Below are 26,086 nucleotides of genomic sequence, written 5' to 3' on the forward strand. Positions count from 1 at the left end.
GGCGTTATTCATGAGAATCGAAGTCATTTTGTTTGTCAGCAGTTGTCCACGATAACAAGCGCCTGGCTTCCAACATACACATCTAACGTTTATTCCAACAAAACAATGGCGGTGCTAGTTCGTTTTCATGCTTCTTTACACGGCCAAGCTCCCTCCCATCTCCACCGTCTGATCTTTCTCCGACAAAGCCCACGGGCGGTTAGTTATTCTTTTACACTCCATAAATTTTGCGGCTTTTCGTTCACGCTAGTACTTTAGTAGTTCCGTGAACCTTCAAGCTTTGTTTTAACTTAAACTGCTTGTAATGTGTGTGTTGATCTGACTGCTGTTAGTTTGGATGAATTCTTGCATATTCTTTTTGGGTTTTGTGTGTTAGTAATGGGAATGGAAAATGAAGTTGATTTGGGATGCTACTGAGAAAGCTCAATTGGGTTAGTGTTATTTGTTGTTTTGTTTTTGTTCGTCGTAAGATTTGATAAAAGATAGTGAGGTTAAATATAAGTCTTTTGAGGCTGGGGTTGAGTGATTGTTGTTGCTTTAGTTCAATTATCTATTTTTACAGTAAAAATGTGTTCTTTTTTGTCTAATTATTAACGGACATGGTAGCTTTTGAAATTTTATGGCTTTTATGATAAATTTGAGGTTTTTTCTAATGAATGGATTTTTTAGTATAATGATATATTTGAATATTTTCAGTGCTTTGCTTCCATTTCTAATGATATGTCAAGTACCACAAACTAGTTAGTATTGTTGTTTGGAAAAATGTGAAATGCTGAAGTGTTCAAGGAAAGGTAAGTGAGTAAATCTGCATAAGATTGATTGGTCATAAAGAAGGATTACTTCATGAGATTCATATGATATGCGAAGAGTCCTTGGGAAAGACATTTGGTCTGTGTATATAGCATTCTGCTAGTATAATGCCAATGTAGTTCAAGTCCTTATATCGGTTTAGCATCCTTATACAAGATCTGAGGTTAATTCTTTTTATTGAACAGGGAAGTTGGTTTCTCTTCTTTCAAAGAGAAAAAGTTTGCATCAGTTTTAGGAAAGTGCTTCCAGAGTTATTCATCAAAGATTTGATGGACACCATGATTTGGAAGGAAGTCAGGATTTCAGTAAAATGCCACACCAAGTGACAATTTTGTGGACAAATTATCAGCAGATCAGGTACGATGGTGAGTTCTTCAGTGTTTGCTACTAAATGCCCTTTTTTTTCTGTCTCTCATAGAAATTATTATCTTTTTGTTGTGTGTGCATAACGGTGTTAAAAGAACTCCCTTTGATGAAACATAAGGAATCACGATCACCCTGATTTCAAATCTTAAAAAACCTGCACATAAGGCTGCTTTCTAAGGCTTTGAAACTGTTATTATTAGAATGTGTAGTTGTTTAGATAACTATTTTTTTTCCAAACTCTGTCAGTTTTATCAAAGCACAAATCTATTATAATTAGTTCCCGCTCCCTGCCTTTGTGAAGTTCTATGTTTATTGTATTGAATTCGAGCCACATCTGCAGGCTAATAGGAGGATCAGAGGTTTGTGTTTGACTGTGATTGTGCTTATACATTATTTTACTTCATTTTCTGATTGATTAATATAATTATTCTGTCAGCAAGGAAAGGGCTACTGAAATCAACGGCAAGACATTTTTCTCACAAATGCCTTCATGTTGACTACACCTTTTAAAGCTCTAGCAGAAACATGTCAGGCTGAAAATCTTCTTTAACATGCCTCTGCACTACTTGTGGCCTCATAGGGGTACTGTTGGAGGTAAAATATCAAAGTCCTTATAATTACTTCCAAATGTTTGTTTACTTGCAGTCAAAAGCATTGCACTTGGCCTTAGTTGATATTTGTCGTTGCACCCCAAAGTTACCTGATTTAATGCATGCATTATATTTCTTAATTTAATGACTGAGTTGCAAGTTCTATCCTTGAAGTGTGGAAGAACAGACATTTATGCACTACCCATTAACAGGTTAATGTCCAAAGCAAGAATCATTGCCTCCAAAGTGTTTAATTCGCATAGAACTTAAATCAGTGTTTGTATGCACAATTTTAATTTTTCCTTCCTCTCCCGTGAAAAAATTTAGTTGGAATTGGATATAAGGGGAAAAAGTCTTCATTTTGTCCGGTATTCTATTATTTTGATGACAGTTTATACTTTCTCATCCGTCTGGATAAGTTGTCACATATAATTATGAAAGTGTGGACTGAAATCCTCTCATTTTCACCGTATATTTGTGCATGTTTTACAGGATACTGCTCGGCAGAGGAGAGGTGAAATGCAGCGACTCAATGACCAATTGCGCCAGATCAATACAGCTCTAAGAAGGCAAGCTAAGATTGAATCTTATGCCCCCAACTTGAGTTAGCTCCTGTTGGTAGCGGATATCAGAAAGTGAAGTATTGTTGATCCAAGAAAGCAAGAGTTGATTTCTCGGTTGAAAACTGGAAGAATTTTTTGAGAAATCAAGATCCAGAGAAGGCGTATGCAGGAGTTTAAGGCAGCGCCGATCTTGCTGAGAATCTGAAGGATCCTATCGAGGAGAAGAAGGCTGCTAGAGGTTTAGGTTCGTTTCTAGTCTTCTCTCAATTCATTTCTTTCAATAAATACACTTTCCGGGTCTCATTTTTGCACGTACAAATGGAATTTACTTGTTATGCAGATGGGTATTATATTTTTCAAGTATTTCTGATTCGATTTTGCTTCATTTAGGAGCGTCATTGCAAAGGCAGGGCAAGTACCGGGAAGCCATTAAGTACCACTCTATGGTTCTTGAAATCTCTCGTCGGCAAGGAGAAGACTCCGGAAACACTGAAGCTTATGGGGCAATTGCGGATTGTTATACTGAACTTGGAGATCTTGAACGAGCAGGGAAATTCTATGATCAGTATATTGCAAGATTGGAAACAGACTGAACCATTCTGATAACCTGATAACTGTGTCGGCAGTGCATCAATAATTAAGTGAGGCTGAAGTTGTAGCAGAGGCTTTAGAAAGATCCCAGATCATTTCTTTTTGTTGTATCTATGTTGATAACGCTACCCTGTGTAGAATATCCATTCGAACCATTCCTGTTTTAGGCTTAGCATCTAATCATCAAAATTATCAATTTTATCAGGAAAGTAAACCGGAATAGCTAACACACCAACCACAGGATTAAACAGTTAAACTCAATGAACTCGAGCAGTTTTCGTGTTCTTCGATTAAACTATCAAATAACAAGAGATCAGAGAAGGAAACTGAATAAGTGGTAATAAAAAAACAAAGGGTCCATTAAAAGACCCCAAAAGCTACATAACCCCAATAGATCTTGATAACATTCTCACATTACAACTGTCAAAATACTCAAACCGTAAGACAAACTACTCTCAGTACTAAACCCAATTTTGCTCTAACAATCATATTCATAACCACTCAAAGCAGAGAACAGAAGCATACATATCTCCATACAAATGACAAAGCCATACGGTATAAGCGAGCGGGTAACAACCTCACCACCCGATAAAGAGAAAAAGAAAAGGAGAAACATACAAAGCTTCCTAAAGATTCTTAAACTCAAATAAAACCTGCAAATGCAGGAAATAAGGCTATTACCACAAAAACTCTAATAATTATTACTGATAGTACATGAGTTGCTGGGCGGCAGCAACACTCTGGAACCCACCGTCGTATATTGCCTGGCTTGCTCCAGCAGAACCCACTCCCATTGCGGCCTGCTTGAGAGGATGCTGTCCTTGAGGGTGCATAAGGGCAGCATGGACACCACCCATCTTGCTCATAGCTAGTTGTCGCTCATAAGCTAAAAGGTCAGCCGCTGAAAGGCCTGGTAAAGGTGCAGCTGCAGGTGGGGGAAGTGGATTTGAACTTGTTCCAGGTGGTGTAGGCTTGCTGCCCCAAGAACACTACACCACAAAGAAAGAATAAAAAGGCTAATAGTTAATTACACATTTATAGTAAAGAAGAGAAAACATATACATTTTTTTTTAAAAAACATATCCGACTCAAAAGTCACATCTTGCATCACAAATGAAGAAGCATAAATCCACACCTTTATCTGCTTCCCATACAGATATGACTGGGTGTTCCCCATCTGGATGGCCAGAGCTGCCTCGGCATGAGTACTGTATCTGACAAAACCAAAACCTTTATCTCGCTGGACCCGGACCTCTTCAATCACTCCAGCACCAAGAGCATGGAAATGGCGGTGGAGATCAAGCTGTGTGACCTGCATATATCAAAAAGAGGAAAATAAAAATGATGTTTGTTTAAAAAAATCAATCATCATTTTTTAATTTTTTAATTATATCTAGACATGCTAGATGTTGCATGATTAATTGGATCAATAAGCACACATACATATGTAAGTGTCTATGAGAGAGAGAGAGTATGTCTGATGCACAAAATAAAGTAGAGGAGAATTGGTTGATAAAGATTATGGTTTCTTGCCTCTGGAGCAAGATTTCCAACATAAACAGTAGTATATTGTAGGTTATTCTCAGGAGCCTCGTTATTTGTTGTCTCTTTACCGTCTTCTGCACGTGCAAGGTAACAAATATTAGTTTAATTGTCAAGCTAGAAGATCCATCTATAAGCCAAGAAAATACAAAGAGCATGAAGTAGCAAAATTAGGAGGCTTAAAACAAATGTCTCTATCCCTGTTTCTACTCCAAACACACATGAACAATTATAAAGCAGCTAAAAAAGAATAAACCAAAAGAAAGTATCCTTGTTTAAAGGTCAAAGATATCAATGCTTCTAAAAAGATAAGGTGATGGACACTACAATTAACACACCTGAAGAGCCATTTGTTAACTCCACCACACTTTTAGCATCAGAGCTCTGCTTGTCATCATTGGAACCAGCACCTTTTGTCGCCCAGTTGCATCGTATCTGTCTACTGCCAAGCCACTTACCTTTAAAAAAAATAATAATAAAGGTTAAACATTAGTGTAACAAAATGAAATGTGAATATTATATATCCAAGAGAGCCATAACTGATGTAAGAAATATATTTAACTGAAACATTTGCAACATATAAGATTAGTGAGCCAGACCATTATACATTTCCATATATCAGTATAATCTAGATTGTAGAGCTACAGAAGTGAAAACTAGCCAAGAAATCTATAACAATTTTGTGTTATTACAAGAACAATGTCATACATCTCCTACAGATATGGCCTTATTAGAAGTGAAACTCCCAGTTTTGGGAATATCAAAAAATTATTTCCTTATTATAAAGAGAATTTAATGCCATTGATTTGCACATCAAAGAACACTTGGATGTACTACAAAAGCCCTAGACCAGCTTAAGTAGATGTGTGGTAACTAAAGTTTCCGCAATGGTGAGAAAGAAGTAAACATGAACCAATATGCATTCATCCTTACCAGTTAGGTCATTTATTGCACTTTGGGCATCCTACAGAAAAGAGAAAATATCAGTATAATGATAAGAAACCATGCTCATAGAAAAAAGAAACCAGTTAGGGAGCAGGACAAAAGTGATAGTAATACCTGCTGGTTTCTGAAGGAAACAAACCCAAATCCTCTAGAGCGCCCAGTCTTTTGATCCCACATAACTCTTGCATCTCTGAAACCATCCGAAATGTAAGGATAAGCTTAGTAGTCACTAATTAGGTTGGTAGTAAATTACAGATGATATAAAGGAAGATGCATAAATACATGTATAAATATAGATACAAAGGCACACTGTCGCAGATATATAAATAAAATAAAGAGATGGGACAGAAGCTTACGAACAACTGGGATAAACAGAAAAGCATGCATACAATGTGGCATCAGTAACCTCGGGGCTGAGATCTCCAACAAAAATGTTGAAATGACCTGCAGATCATTGATCATTGCGTCATTATGCCGCAAGATAATAATTTCCAGCACGTAAATTGCTTTAAGATAGTATCACAAATACAAACATAAACCAACCTGATGTATCTTCTCTCTGCCCGCTGGCATATGCCCAATTAACTTTGATTGGCTGCCCAAATCTGCAAATGCATAGTACAATGTGAATTCTCATAAACTGTATTGCAGAGAATCCATAACAGCAAATATTAAATTGAAATCACAGAGAATACTAGTCAGGTCTACTTACAGATGCCTCCCATTAAGAGAAAGTATAGCCATAGCGGCAGATCTGCGATCGAAATAGTGAATAAATCCATATGACGACTGCTATAAACAAAGACGAGAGATGTCAAAACATGGTAATAATATGTAAAGTTGAGGGTAGGTAACAGCAACATATGCAAGCCATGAATGTTAATCTACACTTAAATAGCAGCATATACAATAAGGTACAAAGTACAAACAGAAAAAGTTATCAAAGCTCAGAAGACAGCAGAAGAATTTACCTTTTCCTTCCTAATAAGCTTGCAGCCTTCAACAGGACCAGTACTTGAAAAAACCTCTTGGAGAAGAGGTTCTGTCACCTGAGTATGGATGTTTCCAACATACCTGCATTTTCTCAAAAATAAAAGAACTAGAAGTTTTAAAAAAAGAAACAAAAAAATAAATAAAGCTATAAGTAACTCCCTCAGTTGTCAGAAAAATTCAATATCAGAGAATTAAGCATCACAAACAAGAAATAGTATCAATTTCTAAAACTCAAAACATGCAACGATGAAAATGCCTTAACTAATGGGTGAGAGGGATAAGAGTGAGAGTTGCATACACAAAAAACAACAAACAGAAAACCAAACAAAAGAAACAAAACTAAAAGAAATATGTCTAGGCAAAGACTCACACACTGCGGCATGTACTTGGATCAAAACCAGGAGGCAGATTTCCACTTGGGATTGGTTCAATCTGCAAAATCAAGAAGTGAAAAAGAAAAAAAAATAAAGAAAAAGAAAATAAAAGAAAGAAAAAGGACAAAAAGAAAATCCCATCTTAATCTTCCATTGCTAAAGTAATTTAACTAAAAAGAGAACAACTTTCAGAGGGTATTCATAACTCAACCTAGCAAATACAAAGAAGAAGCTAATACTTCCATATAGGTATAGGAAAACTCGGGCTTAACTAGATAGGAACAGAATAGATTCTCGAGGAAATGTGATGGATACTAGGCACTTTATACGAGTACTAGCATTAACCAGGTTGGCTACTTTGTACTATTTCAACCTAACCACTCATCTCATCTTTGAATTTTTTTTGTTTTTTTTTTTAAGCATCCTAACTTGAAAAGTTTTTACAAATTTATTCACAAAAATTCAGTTGGTCCTTTTCCCAAGCAGTATGATGCTTAACATAGTAGTACAGGCTCGCTTATATCTTTAAATACTAAACCTAATTAACCAATTTTGTTGACCCACGAAATGTGACCAACATAGTCAGAAACCATACTCTGGAAAATATTACAGTAACACTTACCAGGGATGTTATTTGATCATTTAAGAACTCAGTTCCATTTTCAATCTTATTTGTCAGGTGATCAAATTAAAAAGCTATCGTCANTTTTTTTTTTTAAGCATCCTAACTTGAAAAGTTTTTACAAATTTATTCACAAAAATTCAGTTGGTCCTTTTCCCAAGCAGTATGATGCTTAACATAGTAGTACAGGCTCGCTTATATCTTTAAATACTAAACCTAATTAACCAATTTTGTTGACCCACGAAATGTGACCAACATAGTCAGAAACCATACTCTGGAAAATATTACAGTAACACTTACCAGGGATGTTATTTGATAATTTAAGAACTCAGTTCCATTTTCAATCTTATTTGTCAGGTGATCAAATTAAAAAGCTATCGTCATAAATGAAAATGTTATATGATAACCTAGTGAACTCATATCTATCATCAATACTATCTGTCAGGTGATCAAACTGCAAAAGCCGAAGTCAGAAATGGAAGGAACACAGAACGTTAGAAAGATTTTTAAAATATATATATATATATCTTTCTCCATTTTGTTTTAGTGGGACGCAGGGAGGTTTCAAAAATTCATCCTTCAGTAAAGTAAGAAACCACATAACAACATATTAGAAAGTTGCAAATTTGCATCACTTTCCGTCACCCTCATCATAATCATGTCACCAAAAAAATTGAAACACTCACTAGCAAATATAACCCAAGATTTCATTACAAATTCTTCTACAAACAAAGATACCAACCAAGCAATGCCCAAACACACCCAACCAGAACAACAACAACCATAACAAACTCCAACAACTAAAAAGGCATTCACAAAATTACAATAAAAAAAAATGCCAACTAAAGCTCAGATTTTCAAAAACATTCAAGCATTTCACTTTCCCCTCATTCCCTCAAATTTTCACATCAACCATCCAAAGAAAAATCAAAAAATTTCCATCAAACCATAGCAAGCTCAAACAAATCAAAACCAAAACCACAACGATCCATTTCTTAGCTAACCCTAACTAATTCAAACAAATCGAAATCACAATCGAAATCAAAGCATCAATGATTCGCACGCAATGATAAAGAGACTAGGGACGAGAAATTGAAGGGATAAGAAATAGAACCTGAGGAGCGGCTAAGAGGCCGGGATGGTAGAGAGATTGTTGTTGAAGAATGGCTTGTTGCATTAAAGCTTGTTGTTGTTGCTGCTGTTGCTGCTTCAGCCTCTGGTGCTGCATTTTTCAAGAGAATCGGACGGTGTGCCTTCTGTTTGGTTCCCGAGAAAATTTCGTTAGGGTTTCTCGAGAAAATGAAGGAAAAAAAGAAAAAAAGAAAAAAAAGGAACCGAGTGTGAGAAAGACACAGAAGAAACGAGTGGACGCAAGGAAAGTATTTATATAAGGATTTTTGTTCAGGTTCGGAGTGATAACGTAAACAGCTGTGATTTTTATTTCCATGACCTCCAATTGATCTCCAATAAATGAACGACACGTAATGATATAGTTTGTGATAAAAGTGAATGATTGGGCTGTGACTTTTTAAAGGTACAACAACTCAAGTAAAGTGTAAAAATAAATTTTCACATTTAATTTTTTTTAATTAAATATATTATTATTTATCAAAATTTTGGTAAAATATTATTTTTACAATTTTATTAATTAATTTTTAATTTATAATTAACGCGTTGGTTATTATTATTTTTTTTTTTTGGGTATTGTTTTATAATTAATATTTTGTAACCAATTTGATAAGATTATGTATTATAAACCTAACAATTAAGTATCAAATCTTGTTAATTTAGGGTTTATAAACTAATTAACTAAACTCTTTAAAAAAGGAGAGGAGCAACAAGAGCATTTATATAAATAGAAAATAATACTTACCAAAGTAACATATAAAATAGATCTATAATGAATATTCTATATCAAACTCAATTAATACATACTTACCAAAGAGAAAATTCTAGGTCGAGTTCGATCTGATCATTTCTCATCCATACATCTGTTTAATAAAATTTCGATAAGAAAAAGTTATGTGTTTTTTTTTTTTTTTAAATCATTGAATGGATATACTAACAACACGATAGATATATCTTTTTTTTTTTTTTTTTCTAGTTCTTATGCTAAAGAGAAAATTTTAGGTAATCGGGCCATCATTTGTAAATCTCTCTAACAAAATCTTGACCGAAAAAACATGTTAGTGACATGATATGTTAGCTTTTAGTTCTTTTAGTGCTTTTGCAAAATACGAAAATATCTTAGGTGATTAGCGTTGTATGTCGTTTATTATCTTTAGATCTATTTATAGAATACGGACATACTAGTAATTTGATACCTTGATTTTACTTTATTTAGTACTTGTGCTAAGAAAAAAGTATTGGGTAATTACCAAAATATCAAATCATTCATTTTATAAATTCTTCTAATAAAATTTTGATTATATTATCAGATGAATATATAAATGATGTGATACGTCTGCTCCATTTATATACTGTTTAGGTAGCAGAATAAAAACATTATCCTATCGAATACAACCATACCAATGAACATTTGGCAATAGAAAGCTACTTGTTGCTAATTCAAAGGTAAGAGACTTGAGAAGGAGATAATTGACCCCTTTTTCTGCATGTACCCCTATATAGTTTGATTTTATTCTTTTAGTATATAGTTTGAAAACTATACTTCATGGACCCCTCCAATCTCTAGTTGTTGCTTCACTTTGTAAACATCATAGGGCCTCCCTCTACCAGTCTTTTTATGATGATTAAGACCCCCGTTTGGGCATGAAATGAGAGAGTTGAAACTATATATATGATGTTGGTATTTCAACTGATTTCCTATTTGGTTTCTTAATATCGACGATAAGCTTTCTTAATCTATCCTCTAATACTTCAAAATCGATACGTAGGACAAAGAGGCAAACCTCGTACATGTTTATGACCAACCTTTGAGAAGAATTGTATGTTGAATGGTTAATATAGTTCATAATTATTATATTATTAGATTAGTTTGAACTGTTTATGTAAAATTTATTTGTTGATTTGATAATATTATTGAACCGATATAGGTTGTTATATGACCAACAACACCCAAATTTACATTGGGCATCAATACAACATCCATTCATAATTCAATAGGCCCATTGGTGAAGCTAGGTAGCCCAACAAATCAGAACCCAAATTTGTTCTATATATCCACCACATTGGGCCATTGCAATGTAATGGTATACTTGAAATTGATCTATTGCATTCTCCAAATGTAATCAATTGGATTTTTTTTTGTTGTTGTTGTTGTTGTTGTTGTTAATTTCACAACTAAATTATGTGACCTCTCTCCAAATGAAATAAAAAAAAAAAAAAAACCCAAAAAATGAATCATGTAAAAACTAACATGGAATGTCTACCTTATTAGTTCAATAACATTATAAAGTCTTCACATTTCGCGCAAGTTATGAATGGAGTCTGAGTTGAATTTATAAAGTTCGGATCCTATTATCAGATGAACATATAAATGATGTGATACGTCTATTCCATGTATATAATATTTAGAGAGCAGAAGAAAAACCTTATCCTATCGAATACAGCCATACCAATGAACATTCAGCAATAGAAAGCCACTTGTTGCTAATTCGTTCAAAGGTAAGAGACTTAAAGGGGGAGATAATTGACCACTTGTTCTACATGTATCCCTATATAGTTTGATTTTATTCTTTAATATATAGTTTGAAAACTCTACTTCATGGCTCCTCCAATCTCTAGTTGTTGCTTCACTTTGTAAACATCATAGGGCCTCCCTTTACCATTCTTTACGGAGATGATTAAGACCCCCATTAGGCATGAAATGAAAGAGTTGAAACTATATATATGATGTTGGCATTTCAACTGATTTCCTATTTGGTTTCTTAATATCGACGATAAGTTTTCTCAATCTGTTCTCTACTACTTCAAAATCGATTATCTAATATCTTTTACCAAATACGTAAGGCAAAAAGTTCAAACCTTGTACACGTGGATGACCGACCTTAAATAAATGGGTTTTGGATAAAAAAACGCTTACGTAACTTTAAAAAACTGACCTAGTCTTACTTGATTGAACTCGAGATTATTTATCATTATAAACGTATAAAATAATATGTGGAAATTTTTCTTGTTCTTCTGAACTTTAAACTAGGGAGCCATTGAGGAACCCTTGATGTAAAAACTAATACGGATTGTCTACTATATTAGTTCGATAACATTATAAACTCATCACATTTCACACAGCTAGTGAATGAAGTCGGAGTTTATTTTATTGGGTTCGGACTTCAGATCCTATTATCTCAAGCAGATGAGTTTTAGGTGAAAAACGTTAACGTTGCTTAAAAAAACTTATCCGTGGAAACCTAATCCTACTTGATTGATTGAACTCGATATTATTTATTATTATAAATGTATAAAATAACATGTGGAGACTTTCTTTTTCTTCTGAATTTAAAACTAGGGAGGGGAGCCATTGATGTATCCCTGAATAAGTTGAACAAAAACAAAATTATATCCGAAAGAAAAAAAAAAANCAGGCCAAATAAGTAATTAAGTTAATTTTTCCATTATGAAGGGGAGCGTTGATCAGGAAGAGTTTGAAGGGATTATTGTATTGAATATATGTGTATAACACTTTTTTTCCCTTGACCAGGTTTTGTCCCACTAAGTTTTCCTGGCAAGGTTTTTAATGAGGTAGTATGAAGTACTTTCAACACCACTTTACAATTATATTATAAAATTGTATTTCTTTACTTATGTTTTTTTGGTCTTACTAGGGCTTTTTTTTTTTCTTTAAAGTAAGGTTAAATGCAATTATTAGTAAATGGTGGATATCCAAGGGGGACTGTTGTAAGTGGAAGGGTAGATATCCAAGAGGAGGGGGGTGTGTTGTAAGTGGTGAACTTTCAACAATTGACACATGGCCTATGCAAGTTCACTTGAAGACACATGCATGGACTATGATTTGTTAATGGATAATTGGTCTTTATGGGAGGTGGGTCAGTGAGAAAATGCTATAAATGTGCCCATTTCATTCATTTTGTACACAAACTTAATTGAGAGAGAGTTAATAAAAACCTCTCATTTTAGCCCTCTTTATTATTTCAGTCCCTATTAGTTTATTTTATTGCAATTACACCACTGAGATCATAACAAACAAATAGTAAACTTTAGCTGGCAAAGAAAACTAATAATAATATATTGAACTTTAGTTGGCAAAGAATACAATTAAAATCCTTTAATATTCAATGGGTTAAGCACAATGATAATTAGATATAAATATATATATAAGTTGGTTCATAGTCATCATATCGATGAATAAATATTGATCATAAAAAAAATTAATTACAAAACATTAATTAAGTAACTCTATAATACAAAAGACTTAACATGAATAGTTAGGATTAATTTTAATTAATTAATTAATTTTACTAATAATATTCTATAAGTTGAGGTCAAGCTGTTTGGACGATTGAGCTTCAAGTTCGAGCAGCCATGGCTTCTCCCTGCTTTCTTCTGGTTTAGCCGGAGCCACAGAGGCGCCATTTATTTGATATGGTGCTCTCGCCACCACCCTGGAAAGCAAAAAAACCACGCAAAATTATGATTAATTCGACTAATCAATATTGGATTTTAACATGAAGATTGAAAGGGAAAATATAAATATGAACATCAATTTACCTGTCCTTTCTTTTTTCGAAGAATCTGTGGAGAGACGCCCTTCTTTTTATCGGGAAATCGGAAGTGATGGGCGCTTGAGGAGGTTTAAGGTGCTGAAACAGGCGGTCCTGCGAGGCGATATTGTTGGTTTCAGAAGCACTGGTAGCGATGTTCAAATCAGGCGTAAAAGCTCTACTGGAAGTAGTGTTAACGGAGCTTCCGGATTTGGTGGCTAAGGCCATGATTTCCTTGGCCTTCTCGGCTGAGAAACCGTTAAACACATGAACTTTTCCAGCGTAAAATATTGTCATTTGAGAGCCAGCTCCACTCTCCACGGTTGCTTCAGCCTTATTGTTAAAGAAATCGGCAGCTTTGACACTTGAAGAAGATGAAGCTCCAACATTTTCCAGGTTCGGCAACAAGTTCATGGTAGTTGCAGACTGAGGCCTGGAGGTTTCAAATTCAACCCCTGAAAACATAAACAAATAGCAAGAAAAACTAATCAAACATACCGTTCACTCAAATAAAAAACCCCCCAAAAAATCAATCTAATCATCATTACTCAAACTATACCTTTCTTACCTTCAGGTTTTGAAGCGATTCCGCGGCTGAAATCTCCAAAGTTCCCCTTCTCTTTCAAGTACTGGCTCAACAGATTGCAAGTCTGAGTAAAATTCGACGATTTCTGGCCGGAACTTGCCATGCTTATCATATTAATTATCTCTCTCAGATTGAAAAGAAACAAAAACTTTCAATACATGAACACAGAATACAGATATATATCTATATTTGTATAACCAAAACTTCAAGCTTCTTTGATTAATGAATGGCTATGGAATATAAAGGAAATTAAAGAGGGGGGTTTCGATGCATGTTCTTCGAATCTATAAATAATTGAATTTTAATACGATAATTTCATGCACGTTTTTCTTGCATTAAAGAAAAAGTGGGGAGTAGTGAGACAAGGTCCAAATAAATTACTCGTTTAAGCTCTCTCTCTCTCATGGTGGAGGTGGACGCCATGTTCCTTGTGGCGTTTTGGTTTATGTGTATTTACGTAAACACCCCTCTCGTGTTTATTCACGGACCAAGTCTATACTTTGGCAAAGTTTGACTAGTCATCCTTGGACTAGTCCTTCGATAAAGCATTTTTTCAAGTGGGTACTACCTAATTGACATGCTTTGGACCATTTAAGATTTGAATCCTTTAAAACTAATCAATAATTATAATAAAAAAATTAATGTGACTCATCGATGGGTCGCCCAATAGTAAGGGCGAATAATTCCTCGATAAATGCAAAGGTCACTGTGGTGGGATAGCTTTTTTAAGGATTAGTTAAGTTGTGTGTAAACTGACTTCATTTAATATGTAAAACAAAGGTGGTATCTGATAGTTAGTTTTTAATTTTTTGTAAGTTTGCGACTGGACATTAACCTTTGTTTTATATATATATAAATTTAATTTAAGATACCTACATAGAATTTTAACTATAAATTGCATTCTAGGCTAGATAATGTTTAAATTGTAAGAACGATAATTTATAGAAAAACGTTATTAATAAACATGTTATTATGGATGGATTATATTTGATAACGTTTTAAGTGATATATGCAGTATTATTATGTTGGTTATTATATCAGACCATCAATTTACAACATATGCAATATATATACGTAAGATATCTTTTGAGATGAAAATTTCGAGATAAGAGTTTTATGACGTTATATAAATTATGTAAGAAAAAAGTTTTGCATATATGAAATTAGAAAAACATTCAAATCATGTGCGAAGATGAACGTAAAGTTAAGCTTTAAATGTTTAAATTTTTAAAAGGGAATCATATTAAATAAATATTATGTGCAATATGAAAATATAACTATAATCATTATAGGATTGAGTTCAATTAACCTTCGAAGTATTTGTACGTTTAATATAACTATTCAAATCGCATGCGCCCTATTGACAAAAAACGAGATCACAATTTACAACATTTTTATCATTTTAAATATATATCCTAAATTTTAAATAATAAACTTTTCGTTAACTATAATAAAAATTGCTCATATTATTTTTGAATATTTCCTTATCGTATTTTGGTATTAATTATTAATTATAAATTTACATTTGTTTAGATAAAAGAGTCCATCAAGAGATGATTCTGATTCCATTAAAAGAAGATGCAAATTCTTTAAAGGAGAATCTCAATTATGGACACTAATTATTCAAGGGGGGTGTATTAGTCAATAGAAGAATATGGGTGGTTCGTTATATACTGACGGAGTTAGGCGGGCTACTCCGTTAAATGTTAGGTAAGGTGTAGAGTCTAAACTTTTCGTCTTCCTGTGCCGACAGCACGTAGGGCCCACGTGAGTACTAAAGCGTTAAAAGCAATAAACGTTTCTTTAGTCACCTCACCTTCGTTGTGAAGATTCGCTTGACTTTTGTAACAAAATATTAAATAAATAAATTAAAAAAAGCACGTGTTAAACAACTCTTATTCTTAATCGGGGTGGCAGTTCGGTCATCTCGCAATAACATTGGAGGCAGTTAGGTCATTTCGCAATTAAAAAAAAAAAAAAGGTTCGTCTGACGTCTCCTATTGGATCATGCTGTTTGTTGGCAGATAGACATGTGCTTCGGTGCATGCAACTCACGTGCTCTACTTTGTTCGCTTTCTAACACTGTACCGGATATCTCGGGATTTCACGTTCCATGTTTCTCACGTGGGAAGTATGGTAACTAATTACCACACGAAAATGGAGGGAAAATTAGTGCTGCATGACTCATCCGTGTGACGAGGGTTGAGAACGTAAGAATAATATTAAAAAATTATTTTTAATTAATAAAAAACTTTGCCAAATTTTAAAAATTATGTTCATCATTTAATAAAGTTGACTCACAATTTAATCTTATCAATTTTCTCTTACAATCTCGATGTGACAGTTCATAATTAGACGAACAGAACTCATTCTTGGGCAGAGCTACAGAAGTGACAAATTGTAAATTGACCAATTATAATTATCACGTTAGAGTTGTGAGAGAAAATTTGTGATATTGATTTGTAAGTATTGGTTTACAATCAGCCATCAAGGTTCATGCAAATCGAGGCCCAAGCGGACAATATTTACATAATTAAATTATGCAAAATTTTATTAATAAAAATTCTCTAGTGGAACTTAGTTAATAGGTATATCACAATTATGATATCAAACANAAGAGCATGGTGAGCCTCTGTATCCTTGATTTGTTTATGTCGAGCAAGAAAATTTCGAAATCGGACATTCTCATCATTTTTTAAATTATATCATTATTATAAATTTATTATTATAAATAATAATCAAATTAAATTAAATACAAATACTCAAATTTGGTGTGATTTTTGGTGTAAAATTTAATACTCAAATTAACTTAATAAAATTAAAAACAAAAAAACTAAAATTTTATTTTTGCTACAGTGCTGCGCCAAAATGGTGTAGTGTTTAGCGTGGGTTGGAGTACCAACCCACGCCAATTTGGTGTTTTTTGCGCTATTTTGGCGTGGGTTGGAGATGCCCTTATAATTTCGATATAATAGTTCGTAATTGAACAAGTAAGACCCATTATTGGGCAATATCGCATAAGTAAAAAATCACAAATTAATCAATTACAAGTTATCACGTTGAAGTTGTAAGAGAAAAATTGTGAGATTAATTTGTAAGTGTAAGTTTACAATCAACCATCAAGGTTCGTGCAAATCGAGGCCCAAGCAGACAATATTTATATAATTAAATCATGCAAAATTTTATTAATAAAAATTCTCTAGTGGAACTTAGTGAATCACGAGTATCACATACAATTAATAGGTATATCACAATTATGGTATCAAACACGTGTGAGCTTAGTCTAAAATAAACAATATTTACTTGATTAGAGTTAGGTTGCCAGTGTATATACACAGTTTCGTAAAGTTTAACAAAAAAAAGTGTTTTGTATCAAAGAGATTTTATCGTTTTAATTAATCTATCTATTCCTTCTTTGATTACAATCAAATGAAAAAGAACAATCCCGAATTCAAAATAATTACGAAGCTATCGCTAAGGCACAATTGATATCATAATAATGGGCCTGGTAGAAGCCATTCTCAAAAGTTAGTTCAAAATTAGATGGAGTCTAATACTCCAATTACATATATATACAACAATCTACGAAACGTGAAATAAATACAATTTTTAATAATTAGTTTTAATATTACGGAAGAAAGAGGGAGAGGGCAATTTTCAAATCTCCCTCCTAATAATTTTATAATACTATAAGTATAGTTGTAAAGAAATTTCAAAACGTGTTTTCTGATTTTGGATTAGATAAATAATTCATATATACATATATAAAAGTTACCTAAAATAATTATATAAAATACTATAGGTTATATTAAAGCATATGATATTGACTTATATTACTATAATCGTTTTTTTTTATTTAAATTATAATTCTTAATGAAAACAACGACAAACCCAGAAATTTATATCTAGATCTTAATGAACCCACCGTTTAATTTGACTGAGAATTTTATTTTTTTTCTTTTGGACCGATCAAATTAAACAGCAATTTCTAAAACGTGGGTGTCTTTTTCCTTGATATAGTTAGCACTTAGCAGAAAGGCACAATGAATATGAATTTTGTAGACACCCCTGAGGTTTAGTGAGATGACAATAAGACTCGTAGATTTCATAATAGAACACTCACACCCTTATATTTGAATGACGTTTCTGAAAGAATAACTATTATTAAAGTAAATTACTAAAATATATGACACAACAATAATAAAAAAAAGAGTATATTAATCATTGTACCAAAATTCTTTGTCCGAATTAACTTTTTACAAAGTGTTTATCAATTAATAGGGAGGGTATAAATATTTCATTCTAAAACTTGTGGGTCTTTCGGTACTCTCACTAAACCTCAGGGGTGTCAGAAGAAAACCTATTTATTTATAGATTTCTTAAACGTGTTTTCTTTGATTTTGAAAAAATGTTTTATAAAATATAATATAACGTATTCAACAAGTAAGCTATAGTCTCCACCACATCATTTGAATCAAATAAAAAATGACAAGTCTAAGTATTTGGCATGAATCACACATTTTACCTTTTTCTGTAGTTATACTTTTATGGGATTTAGATTATCTAATTCGCAACATTAACGGTTTTATCTATCTGTTGGTTGTTCAAATAGATAGGACGAATTAGGGATAATGTGGATAAATGTACGGTTTCAGATTCAATTCTTCATCTAAGCATCCGTGATTCAAGTAGGGATAGTAATGGTTGGTACCTGCTGTTTCTATAGTTTAACTATTATTGCTTTATGTAATTAGAGTTTTCATCAAACTGAAAAATAATTGCCTAACAAATTTTACGATCTTTGAAATCTTTAGTCTAGTGGGTATATTGAAGCCTTGTCAAACTCTACCGTCTCTCGTAAGTGGAGAATATCAATTTTTGGTCATGTAAATACCTATGAGGGGATTTAAACCTTAAATCTTGTGAGAATAAATTACAAGCTTGATTGTTCGAATAATCTCTCATAGGTTTAATCGATTAATGTTATAAAATTATTGAAATATTGATTCGATAATCATCGTGAATCAATATACTACTAATTTAGTTTAACAAAAGGACAACTCATTTTATTTATAAGTCATATTGGGTGTTCTATTAATTAAGAGGTAGAACAAAATGGTATTCAAAGGTCAAAATTATAACATTTACAAAGTTTGGAATCTTATAATATAAAATTTGACAATTCTATGTACTAGCTCGTAGTTTTTAATAAGTTTGATGTTCAATATCATGAATTTGATATTTCATATTATAAATCATATTATTTATATTAAAATACTAATCTCTAGATGCTGAAATAAGTAAGTTTTATCTTATATAATATTAGGATTCCAAAAATAAAATAAAAAATTAAGAAAATCAAGGAGGACTGAATCATAATTGATAAACGGATTTAGGTTAAACTTAAGCCCAAAAGCTAGCTCGAAGATAAACGGGCTTAGATGAAACTCACTCCCAAAAACTAGCTCTCTGGAGAAGGGAGCTTAACTACATATACACACTATAACAACTTACCAAATTAACGATGTGGAATAGAATACAACTTCCACCAATAATAATAGGGGTGTTCAGTTCGGGGTACCTTGCACTTTTTGAAGGAATCGGAACCAAAACCAACGGTTCCGGTTCCTAGGTGCCCAGAACCAGAACCTGCAACAACGGTTCTGGTTCCGATTCTGGGTACCTTGTAAAATTACATGACCCCCCAAAAGTTTTTAAAATGGCCAAAAAACCCTTAAAAACTTACAAATACCCCCCCACCTGACACTTGTTAACAAAAATAAAATTACAAATTATAAATTCAAAATTACAAACTCCATTACTTTGTAAAGGTAGATTCTCAAAAGTCAAACCAACTTACTTTAAATATTATGAAATATAAATATAAATGTATTCACGTTACTTTTTCTACAAATGTTTTTATTAACCCCTCTAATCTTTAATTTTATTTTATATTAGTCTCGGTTTCTGGTTCCTGATTCCGGTTCCGGTTCTTAACTATAAGAACCGGAACCAGAATCGCACAGTAACGGTTCCAAAAATTTGGAACCGAAACCTACCCATTGACGACTGATTCTGGGTAGGAATCGGAACCAAACTCAGGGTACCTGCCGGTACCGGTTCCAACCAGTTCTTTTGAACACCCCTAAATAATAACACGAAATTAACCATTAATCAGTTTATACTAAAAATTAAATTAAGTATTAATTAATATTACATTTTGCTTCTTAATTTGTGGTAATTTCAAATTATAGCATATTTAAATCACTGTCATAATAACAACAATTTTTTAGTCTATAGTTTTAATTTGTTACTAATCTAATCATCTATTAATACAAGACTTAGTCTTATTTATTACATAGAATTTTATAATTTTTATTTAATAATATTAGTTATATTATTCATAAAGATATAATTAAATATTTAATTTGATGTTAACATTTATTTTAATTAATTGATTAATTCCTAGTTTATTAAGGATAAAATTCCTAGTTTACTCAATTGACTTTGACCCGATTGGTCTTTCTCTGGGTTGAATTTGACCCGATTTCAATTTAGAAGCTCCCACACCGCCATGAATCCAAATTATGATGGATTAATATAGTTTGTGGTATCTTAGGCCCATGGGCCGAATGGGCCATTGTCCAAATTGTATATAGCTAACCGTAGAAGTGTCACAAAAATAATAACTTAAAATTTTAACTTAATTTGAAGACGTTACTGTATTCATTAATAAATTTTAATTTAATTATTTAAAAGTTTTATAAAATCATTTTTTTTTTTTTGTAGTTATAATTAAAACTATTTTGTTAATATGTTATGTATCACTATTTTATTTTATTTCGTTATTATTTAAGTTTTATTTTGAGTTTGATACGATCTGTTGGTAATTTAATATTTGATTTATCAATTAATTAGTTTTTTAGCTGGATTAATTAATTAATTAATACATTAATACCGGATCCAATCTCTTTTAACTAGACAACATTCTCACTTGACTTGAAATACCCTTAACATTTCACAAAATCCCTCCTCCAAAGCGCACACACCCCAACTCTTACAAGGGTAAAACCGTCAAAAATAGCAACGGTTTTAACGGTTTCCTGAAGCTGACCATTTCAAAGCTTTTACAACTCTCTCTCTAAAATTTCTAAGGCTGTGTTGCTCTCACCAAAAATGAACCCGCCATGAACAAAAGAGCTTAACAGATCATATCTCAAGAATAACCTAAAATGGAGGTGATTAACAAATACCCACAATTTTTTTGCAGTGAAAATAGTTCTACACATTGTCTAAAAACTGCCCTTTAGGCCTCAAGAATCCGGCTGGGAAATGGCCGTGGCATTACTGCACTGGCTTCTCCGGCCATCAATCTTTCTTCTCTTTTCATTAATCTTCATGATCACATCGTTTAGAGTTGCGTTTTCGAAGCCGGAATCCGACGCGTTGTTGAGGCTCAAGGATTCCTTCACAAACGCACATGGACTTAAATCCTGGCGGCAAGACAACCCGCCGTGTAATGGGCCAGGAGAGCAATGGAAGGGCGTAGCTTGTTTTGAGGGCAGTGTCACGGGTATTCAGATTAATAATTTGGGATTGGGAGGCAAGATTGATATTGATGCCTTGGTTGAGCTTCCTGATCTTCGTACTATTAGTCTTGTTAACAATTCCTTCTCTGGTGAGTTACCGGCATTTGATCGTTTAAGTAATTTGCGGGCGATTTACTTGTCGATGAACCAGTTTTCGGGTGAGATATCAAGGGATTATTTTGATAAAATGGATGGATTGAGAAAAGTTTGGCTTTCAGATAATAACTTTACAGGCCATATTCCTGGATCGTTGTTTCAATTGTCTCATATTGCTGAGTTACATCTTGAGAACAATCAATTTGATGGGACTATTCCATCATTTGAGCTACCATCTTTGACGCAGCTTGATCTATCGAATAATAAATTGAAAGGGGAGGTTCCGCATAGTTTGGCAAGATTCAATGCGAGTTCTTTTTCAGGAAATGCAGGACTTTGTGGGAAAAAATTGGGAGTGGATTGTAAAAAGAAATCTAGTAATGAGAAGACATCGCCGCCGCCACCGGAGACAGAGAATTCGAAGCCAATCGTGTCGGCAATGAAGAGTAGTCCTGAGCCTCCTGATGGAAAGGAAGACAAGAAAAAGATTGTTGCTGCAGCAATTACATTAAGTGTGATGTTTATTTCAATTGCAGTTGTGTTTATACTGAAATGGAGGAGGAAAGAAAAGGAATTTGATGTGCTTGAAAAGGACACTGGGAGTGTTCAGGCAGTTGAGGTCCAGGTTTCTGTGTCAACTAGAAAGGACTTAGAACTGAGCAGAAAGCCAGGATCAAGTCGAAAAGCGGGTGGTCACTCGAGGAGCAACAGTCATGGTGGTCAAGTGAAGACTGGCGGCGTAGGGGAGCTAGTGATGGTGAATGATGAAAAGGGTGTATTTGGTTTGCCTGATTTGATGAAGGCAGCTGCAGAAGTGCTCGGAAATGGAGGATTGGGGTCGTCTTACAAGGCGCTGATCGCTAATGGGGTTAGTGTGGTAGTGAAGAGGATGAGAGAAATGAATGCCATGGGAAAAGAAGGATTTGAAGCAGAGATTAAAAAGCTTGGAATGTTAAAACACTATAATGTCTTGACACCTTTGGCTTACCTTTACAGGAAAGACGAGAAACTTTTGGTGTATGAATTCATTCCAAAAGGCAATTTGCTTTATCTGTTGCATGGTAAGGAAACTAATCTTCTATTAAACTTTGCTCTTTTCATTCCCTTTTATGTATTCTTTATTCAAAATGTTCTTATTTCAGTGTTATCAAAAGCAGAAAAAATACATCAAACACCTTTGCTTGGTTCAAAACAAAACTGTTTGTGAAAAGTCCAATATGAGCAATATACTGAAAAACGTTGACAAATTTCTGTAGGTGATCGTGGACCGTCACATGATGAACTCAACTGGCCTGCTCGATTAAATATCGTGCAAGGAATTGCAAGAGGGATGGGCTATATACATGCTCAACTATCTTCTCTCGACTTGCCTCATGGAAATCTCAAATCAAGCAACATCCTTCTAGGCCCTAACAATGAACCATTGGTTTCAGAATATGGATTCAGCCCCTTGATTAATACTGCAAATCTTGGACAAGCGATGTTCGCATACAAGGCCCCGGAAGTTGTGTCAGCAGGGAAAGTGTCACCAAAATGTGATGTATACTGTCTAGGAGTTGTCATTCTTGAGATCCTGACAGGGAAATTCCCATCTCAGTATCTCAGCAATGGTAAAGGAGGGACAGATGTGGTACAATGGGCGGCGTCCGCGACGTCTGAAGGGAGGTTAACAGAATTGCTTGATCCAGAGATTGCAAGTTCAACTAATTCACTTAATGAAATGGAACAACTTCTCCACATTGGCTCAGCTTGCACCGAAAGCGATCCCGAGAAGCGCTTAGACATGACAGAGGCAGTAAGAAGAATACAGAAAATAAAATCAGAGGGAGGAGGCCAAAAGCATGGAAATCAACTGGAAAGAAATGAATCAGGCAGCTTTAATAATCACATTATGGGGCGTTAAAATAGAGATAATTTTTTTTTCATCGGCATATCCAAAACAATTCTGAAGAAATTCATGGTGTTCATGAAGGGAAGAGGGGGATTTCGGTGCAATGTTAGAATTTTGCACCCCAAAAAAAAGAAAAAAAAAAAAAAAAAAAAGAAGAAAGAAAAAAAAAAAAAAAAAGATTCAGGGAGAAGTTAGAGTACTTGTATATGTATAAATTGATTTTAGCCGATTGATTTTCTTTTTAATTGATAGGGTTCCAATATTAACTACTCTAAGATTGTGTTGTACAAGATTCTGTAGTGATGCTTCAAAATTAAACATGATCTATAGGACTAAAATTGTATGCATTGAAGCTCAACAACGCTCATATAGTGGCTTTTAACTTGGGTCTTGGAAGGAAAACAAATATCTAAATTTTTTTTTGTTTTTTTTTTTTTTTGTGTGATTGGAATGTTCACGTTAGTTTGCATGCATTTTAATTAGTCTTGGGGTTCATTTAATACCCTACAAGTCCCATGGATAGGCAAGTTACATATGTGGTAGGTAGCCACTTGGTGGGAGTCGAACAAAAGACTTCTGAGTAATATAAAGTCTTGTTATCCGACCACAAAGCAAATGGTTTACTCTCAATTTTGATGGAATCTACCATAGGGTATTGCCAACTTTCTTTTTAGGATGGGTGGCAAAACCAAGAAATTGTAATTGGGAGGGCCAAATAATAATAAAAATGTTTTATGGGATGAAAGGTAATTTTATATATAAATTTTGAAAATTTTTGTGAGATTTAGATGATAGTCAAATATGTGAGTTATAGCTATGGGTGCGTTTGGTTTATTATTTTGGATAGGATTTTGGGAATAATATTGGGTAGTTGGATAGGGGAGTATTACGAGGTAAAATTTAAAAATGTATGAAAAAGCTCCTAAGTTTGCTAATTTAATTAAATACCATAATATATAAAATGACAAAAACACCCCCACCACCTGCAGTGCCAGATTCCGGCCACCACCGCCGGAATCTGGCCTGAAAATCGCGTTACGACATAGATCGGTCGGATCTGCGTCGTAACGCGTAGTTATGGCCTTTTCCGGCTAGATCCACCACGGATCTGGCTGGAAAAGACAAGATCTACGGCCTGTTGTGGCTGCGACGGCCGGAAAAGGCCAAAACGATGGCCATCTTTGGCCGTTAGCGACGACCAAAGATATGGCCGTCGTTGACTGCCAGATCTGGCCGGAAAAGGCCAGATCGGTGAACGTTTGGGCATTTCTAGTTGGCAGGTACGCCGTTGTACAGATTCTGGCCACCACCGACGGTAGTTGCCGGAATCTGGCAAGTTTGGATCGTGGGGGTGTTTTTGCTAATTTTTAAACTTTTTTTTTCAGGGGTTATTTAATGAAATTTATAACCTTATAGGGTCTAAAAGTAATTAAAATATAGGGTAATATTTTTGGAATAATATGCCAAACATTATTTGAAGAATAGGATTGAGAATATGGGCAGAAATAATAAGCCAAACATGCCCTATATTGTTGTCCACTTTAGGTTCAAGTACTTGGCAGGATTTACTTTTGGGTTTCATGCAAGCTATTTAATCATTAGTATTGGATTTCAAATAGCTAAACAATAAGAAATACGAGGTGATGTTTAGAGTGTTTTTGTAGGATTTCAGACTTATAGAGACTTACATGTAATTTGCAAGGGTGTTTTTGTTGGATTTCAAATATTTGGACACGCAAACGTTACCGGTTTGACTTGTCAGCCAAACTGATTCAATTGGTCAACCTGAGACCCAGCCACTTTGTCGGGTCTCACCTCGGCAATGGCGGACCCAAGATTTTTGTCGAGGGGGAGCCTCCGTGGCTCTGCCATTGCTGTTCAAATAACTAGTGAAAATTTAAAAAAAAATCACCAAACCTTAAGCAAAAGAAATAATATAATATCAATAATCTGAAAGAAAATAATGCAGCAACACAATACTTTACTACTTGAATAAATCTATGAGAAGCAAAACCTTGAGCAAATTATGTTGAAAATAACATTCAATTCACGAGAAAACACAAGAAAATTTTTACGTGGAAAAACCTCTTCAATTAAAGAGAGCAAAAGACCACGAGAATTTAATGATCTACTTAAATCCAATATAATTAAAAGAATTTACAACAATTACAATCCACAAAAAATGTTTTACACAAATTTCTTATTTCTCCTATTTTTTGGTCTTTTAATTTTTTTTGTTTTGTTTTGAAAGATTATAATATAAATTTTCATGACTTTGATCAAGCATAGCCTAAGCTAAAATCAATTAAAAATTAAATTAAGTCAATGTTGTCTTGACTTTTAATATGAATTAATAAAAAAAGGAAAATTTTATTAGTATAAACATAGTTAACAACGCAAATTTCTTTAATAATTTTGAGCAGTTAAACGGTGACGTTTGAAATGTAGGAAAGTGATGGGTGAAGAATAACGTTCAGTAAAATATAGTTAAGGTTTAATTTGGGAAAGCGGGAACATTCTTAAATACAAAACACAAAACAAACTCACAAGATTTATGCATTTTTCCATTAAATTAAAATAAAAATCCTCCAAAAAATAAGCATGGTTCAATATTAAAATAAACTAAAATAAAATGAGCAATACACATACTTAAAACTGAGAAAACAGAAAATGAAGCTAATTGTGATACCTTAATGAGTGAAAGCTTCAATAATTTTAGTCTTCAAAATTTTTTAGAATGAATAACATAAAGAAAGTGAAAGAGAGAATGAGAAAATAAAGAATTTTAAAGATAAAATCATAAAAAAACATATACACGTAAAAAAGAGTGAAGAGAATTTTAAACTT

The 26,086-nt window shown here is 33.6% G+C and overlaps 3 protein-coding genes, 1 long non-coding RNA gene and 1 pseudogene across 8 annotated transcripts in view; 3 read left to right on the forward strand and 2 right to left on the reverse strand.

The window, feature by feature from the left end:
* The window catches only part of LOC116120255, a 28,854-nt gene extending 27,207 nt beyond the window's left edge, over nt 1-1,647 (forward strand). The window contains exons 2-3 of the long non-coding RNA XR_004126519.1: nt 996-1,167; nt 1,613-1,647. This is a non-coding gene — a long non-coding RNA (uncharacterized LOC116120255). The remainder of the gene's footprint in view (nt 1-995; nt 1,168-1,612) is intronic.
* Nucleotides 1,648-1,910: 263 nt separating this feature from the next.
* Nucleotides 1,911-3,116, forward strand: LOC116120334 (annotated as a pseudogene).
* A 142-nt stretch (nt 3,117-3,258) lies between these two features.
* On the reverse strand, nt 3,259-8,740 carry LOC116120266 (oligouridylate-binding protein 1B). 4 transcript variants are annotated; one of them, XM_031406217.1, is made up of 12 exons: nt 8,511-8,740; nt 6,771-6,832; nt 6,379-6,481; nt 6,120-6,196; nt 5,951-6,012; nt 5,764-5,851; nt 5,522-5,597; nt 5,396-5,426; nt 4,801-4,920; nt 4,454-4,536; nt 4,056-4,232; nt 3,259-3,909 (listed from the first exon to the last, which is right to left on the reverse strand). In XM_031406217.1, exons 1-12 carry the CDS (start codon nt 8,622-8,624, stop codon nt 3,622-3,624), a joined length of 1,281 nt encoding a protein of 426 aa, XP_031262077.1. In that variant the 5' UTR covers nt 8,625-8,740; the 3' UTR covers nt 3,259-3,621. The 4 variants fall into 4 exon arrangements, with proteins under 4 accessions (XP_031262077.1, XP_031262075.1, XP_031262076.1 ...); XM_031406215.1 differs by having other exon boundaries at nt 4,454-4,539; XM_031406216.1 differs by having other exon boundaries at nt 6,120-6,199.
* Nucleotides 8,741-12,642: 3,902 nt separating this feature from the next.
* LOC116120279 (protein TIFY 10B-like) lies at nt 12,643-13,948 on the reverse strand. Of its 2 annotated transcripts, none has more exons than XM_031406234.1 (3): nt 13,637-13,948; nt 13,085-13,532; nt 12,643-12,978 (listed from the first exon to the last, which is right to left on the reverse strand). In XM_031406234.1, exons 1-3 carry the CDS (start codon nt 13,773-13,775, stop codon nt 12,846-12,848), a joined length of 720 nt encoding a protein of 239 aa, XP_031262094.1. In that variant the 5' UTR covers nt 13,776-13,948; the 3' UTR covers nt 12,643-12,845. The 2 variants fall into 2 exon arrangements, with proteins under 2 accessions (XP_031262094.1, XP_031262095.1); XM_031406235.1 differs by having other exon boundaries at nt 12,752-12,978; nt 13,646-13,938.
* A 7,047-nt stretch (nt 13,949-20,995) lies between these two features.
* LOC116120335 (pollen receptor-like kinase 3) lies at nt 20,996-23,354 on the forward strand. Its single transcript, XM_031406291.1, has 2 exons — nt 20,996-22,409; nt 22,605-23,354. Exons 1-2 carry the CDS (start codon nt 20,996-20,998, stop codon nt 23,249-23,251), a joined length of 2,061 nt encoding a protein of 686 aa, XP_031262151.1. The 3' UTR covers nt 23,252-23,354.
* The last annotated feature ends 2,732 nt before the right edge of the window (nt 23,355-26,086 follow it).

This window comes from Pistacia vera, unplaced genomic scaffold (assembly GCF_008641045.1).
Source record: "Pistacia vera cultivar Batoury unplaced genomic scaffold, PisVer_v2 Contig93, whole genome shotgun sequence".
Lineage (NCBI taxonomy): Eukaryota > Viridiplantae > Streptophyta > Magnoliopsida > Sapindales > Anacardiaceae > Pistacia > Pistacia vera.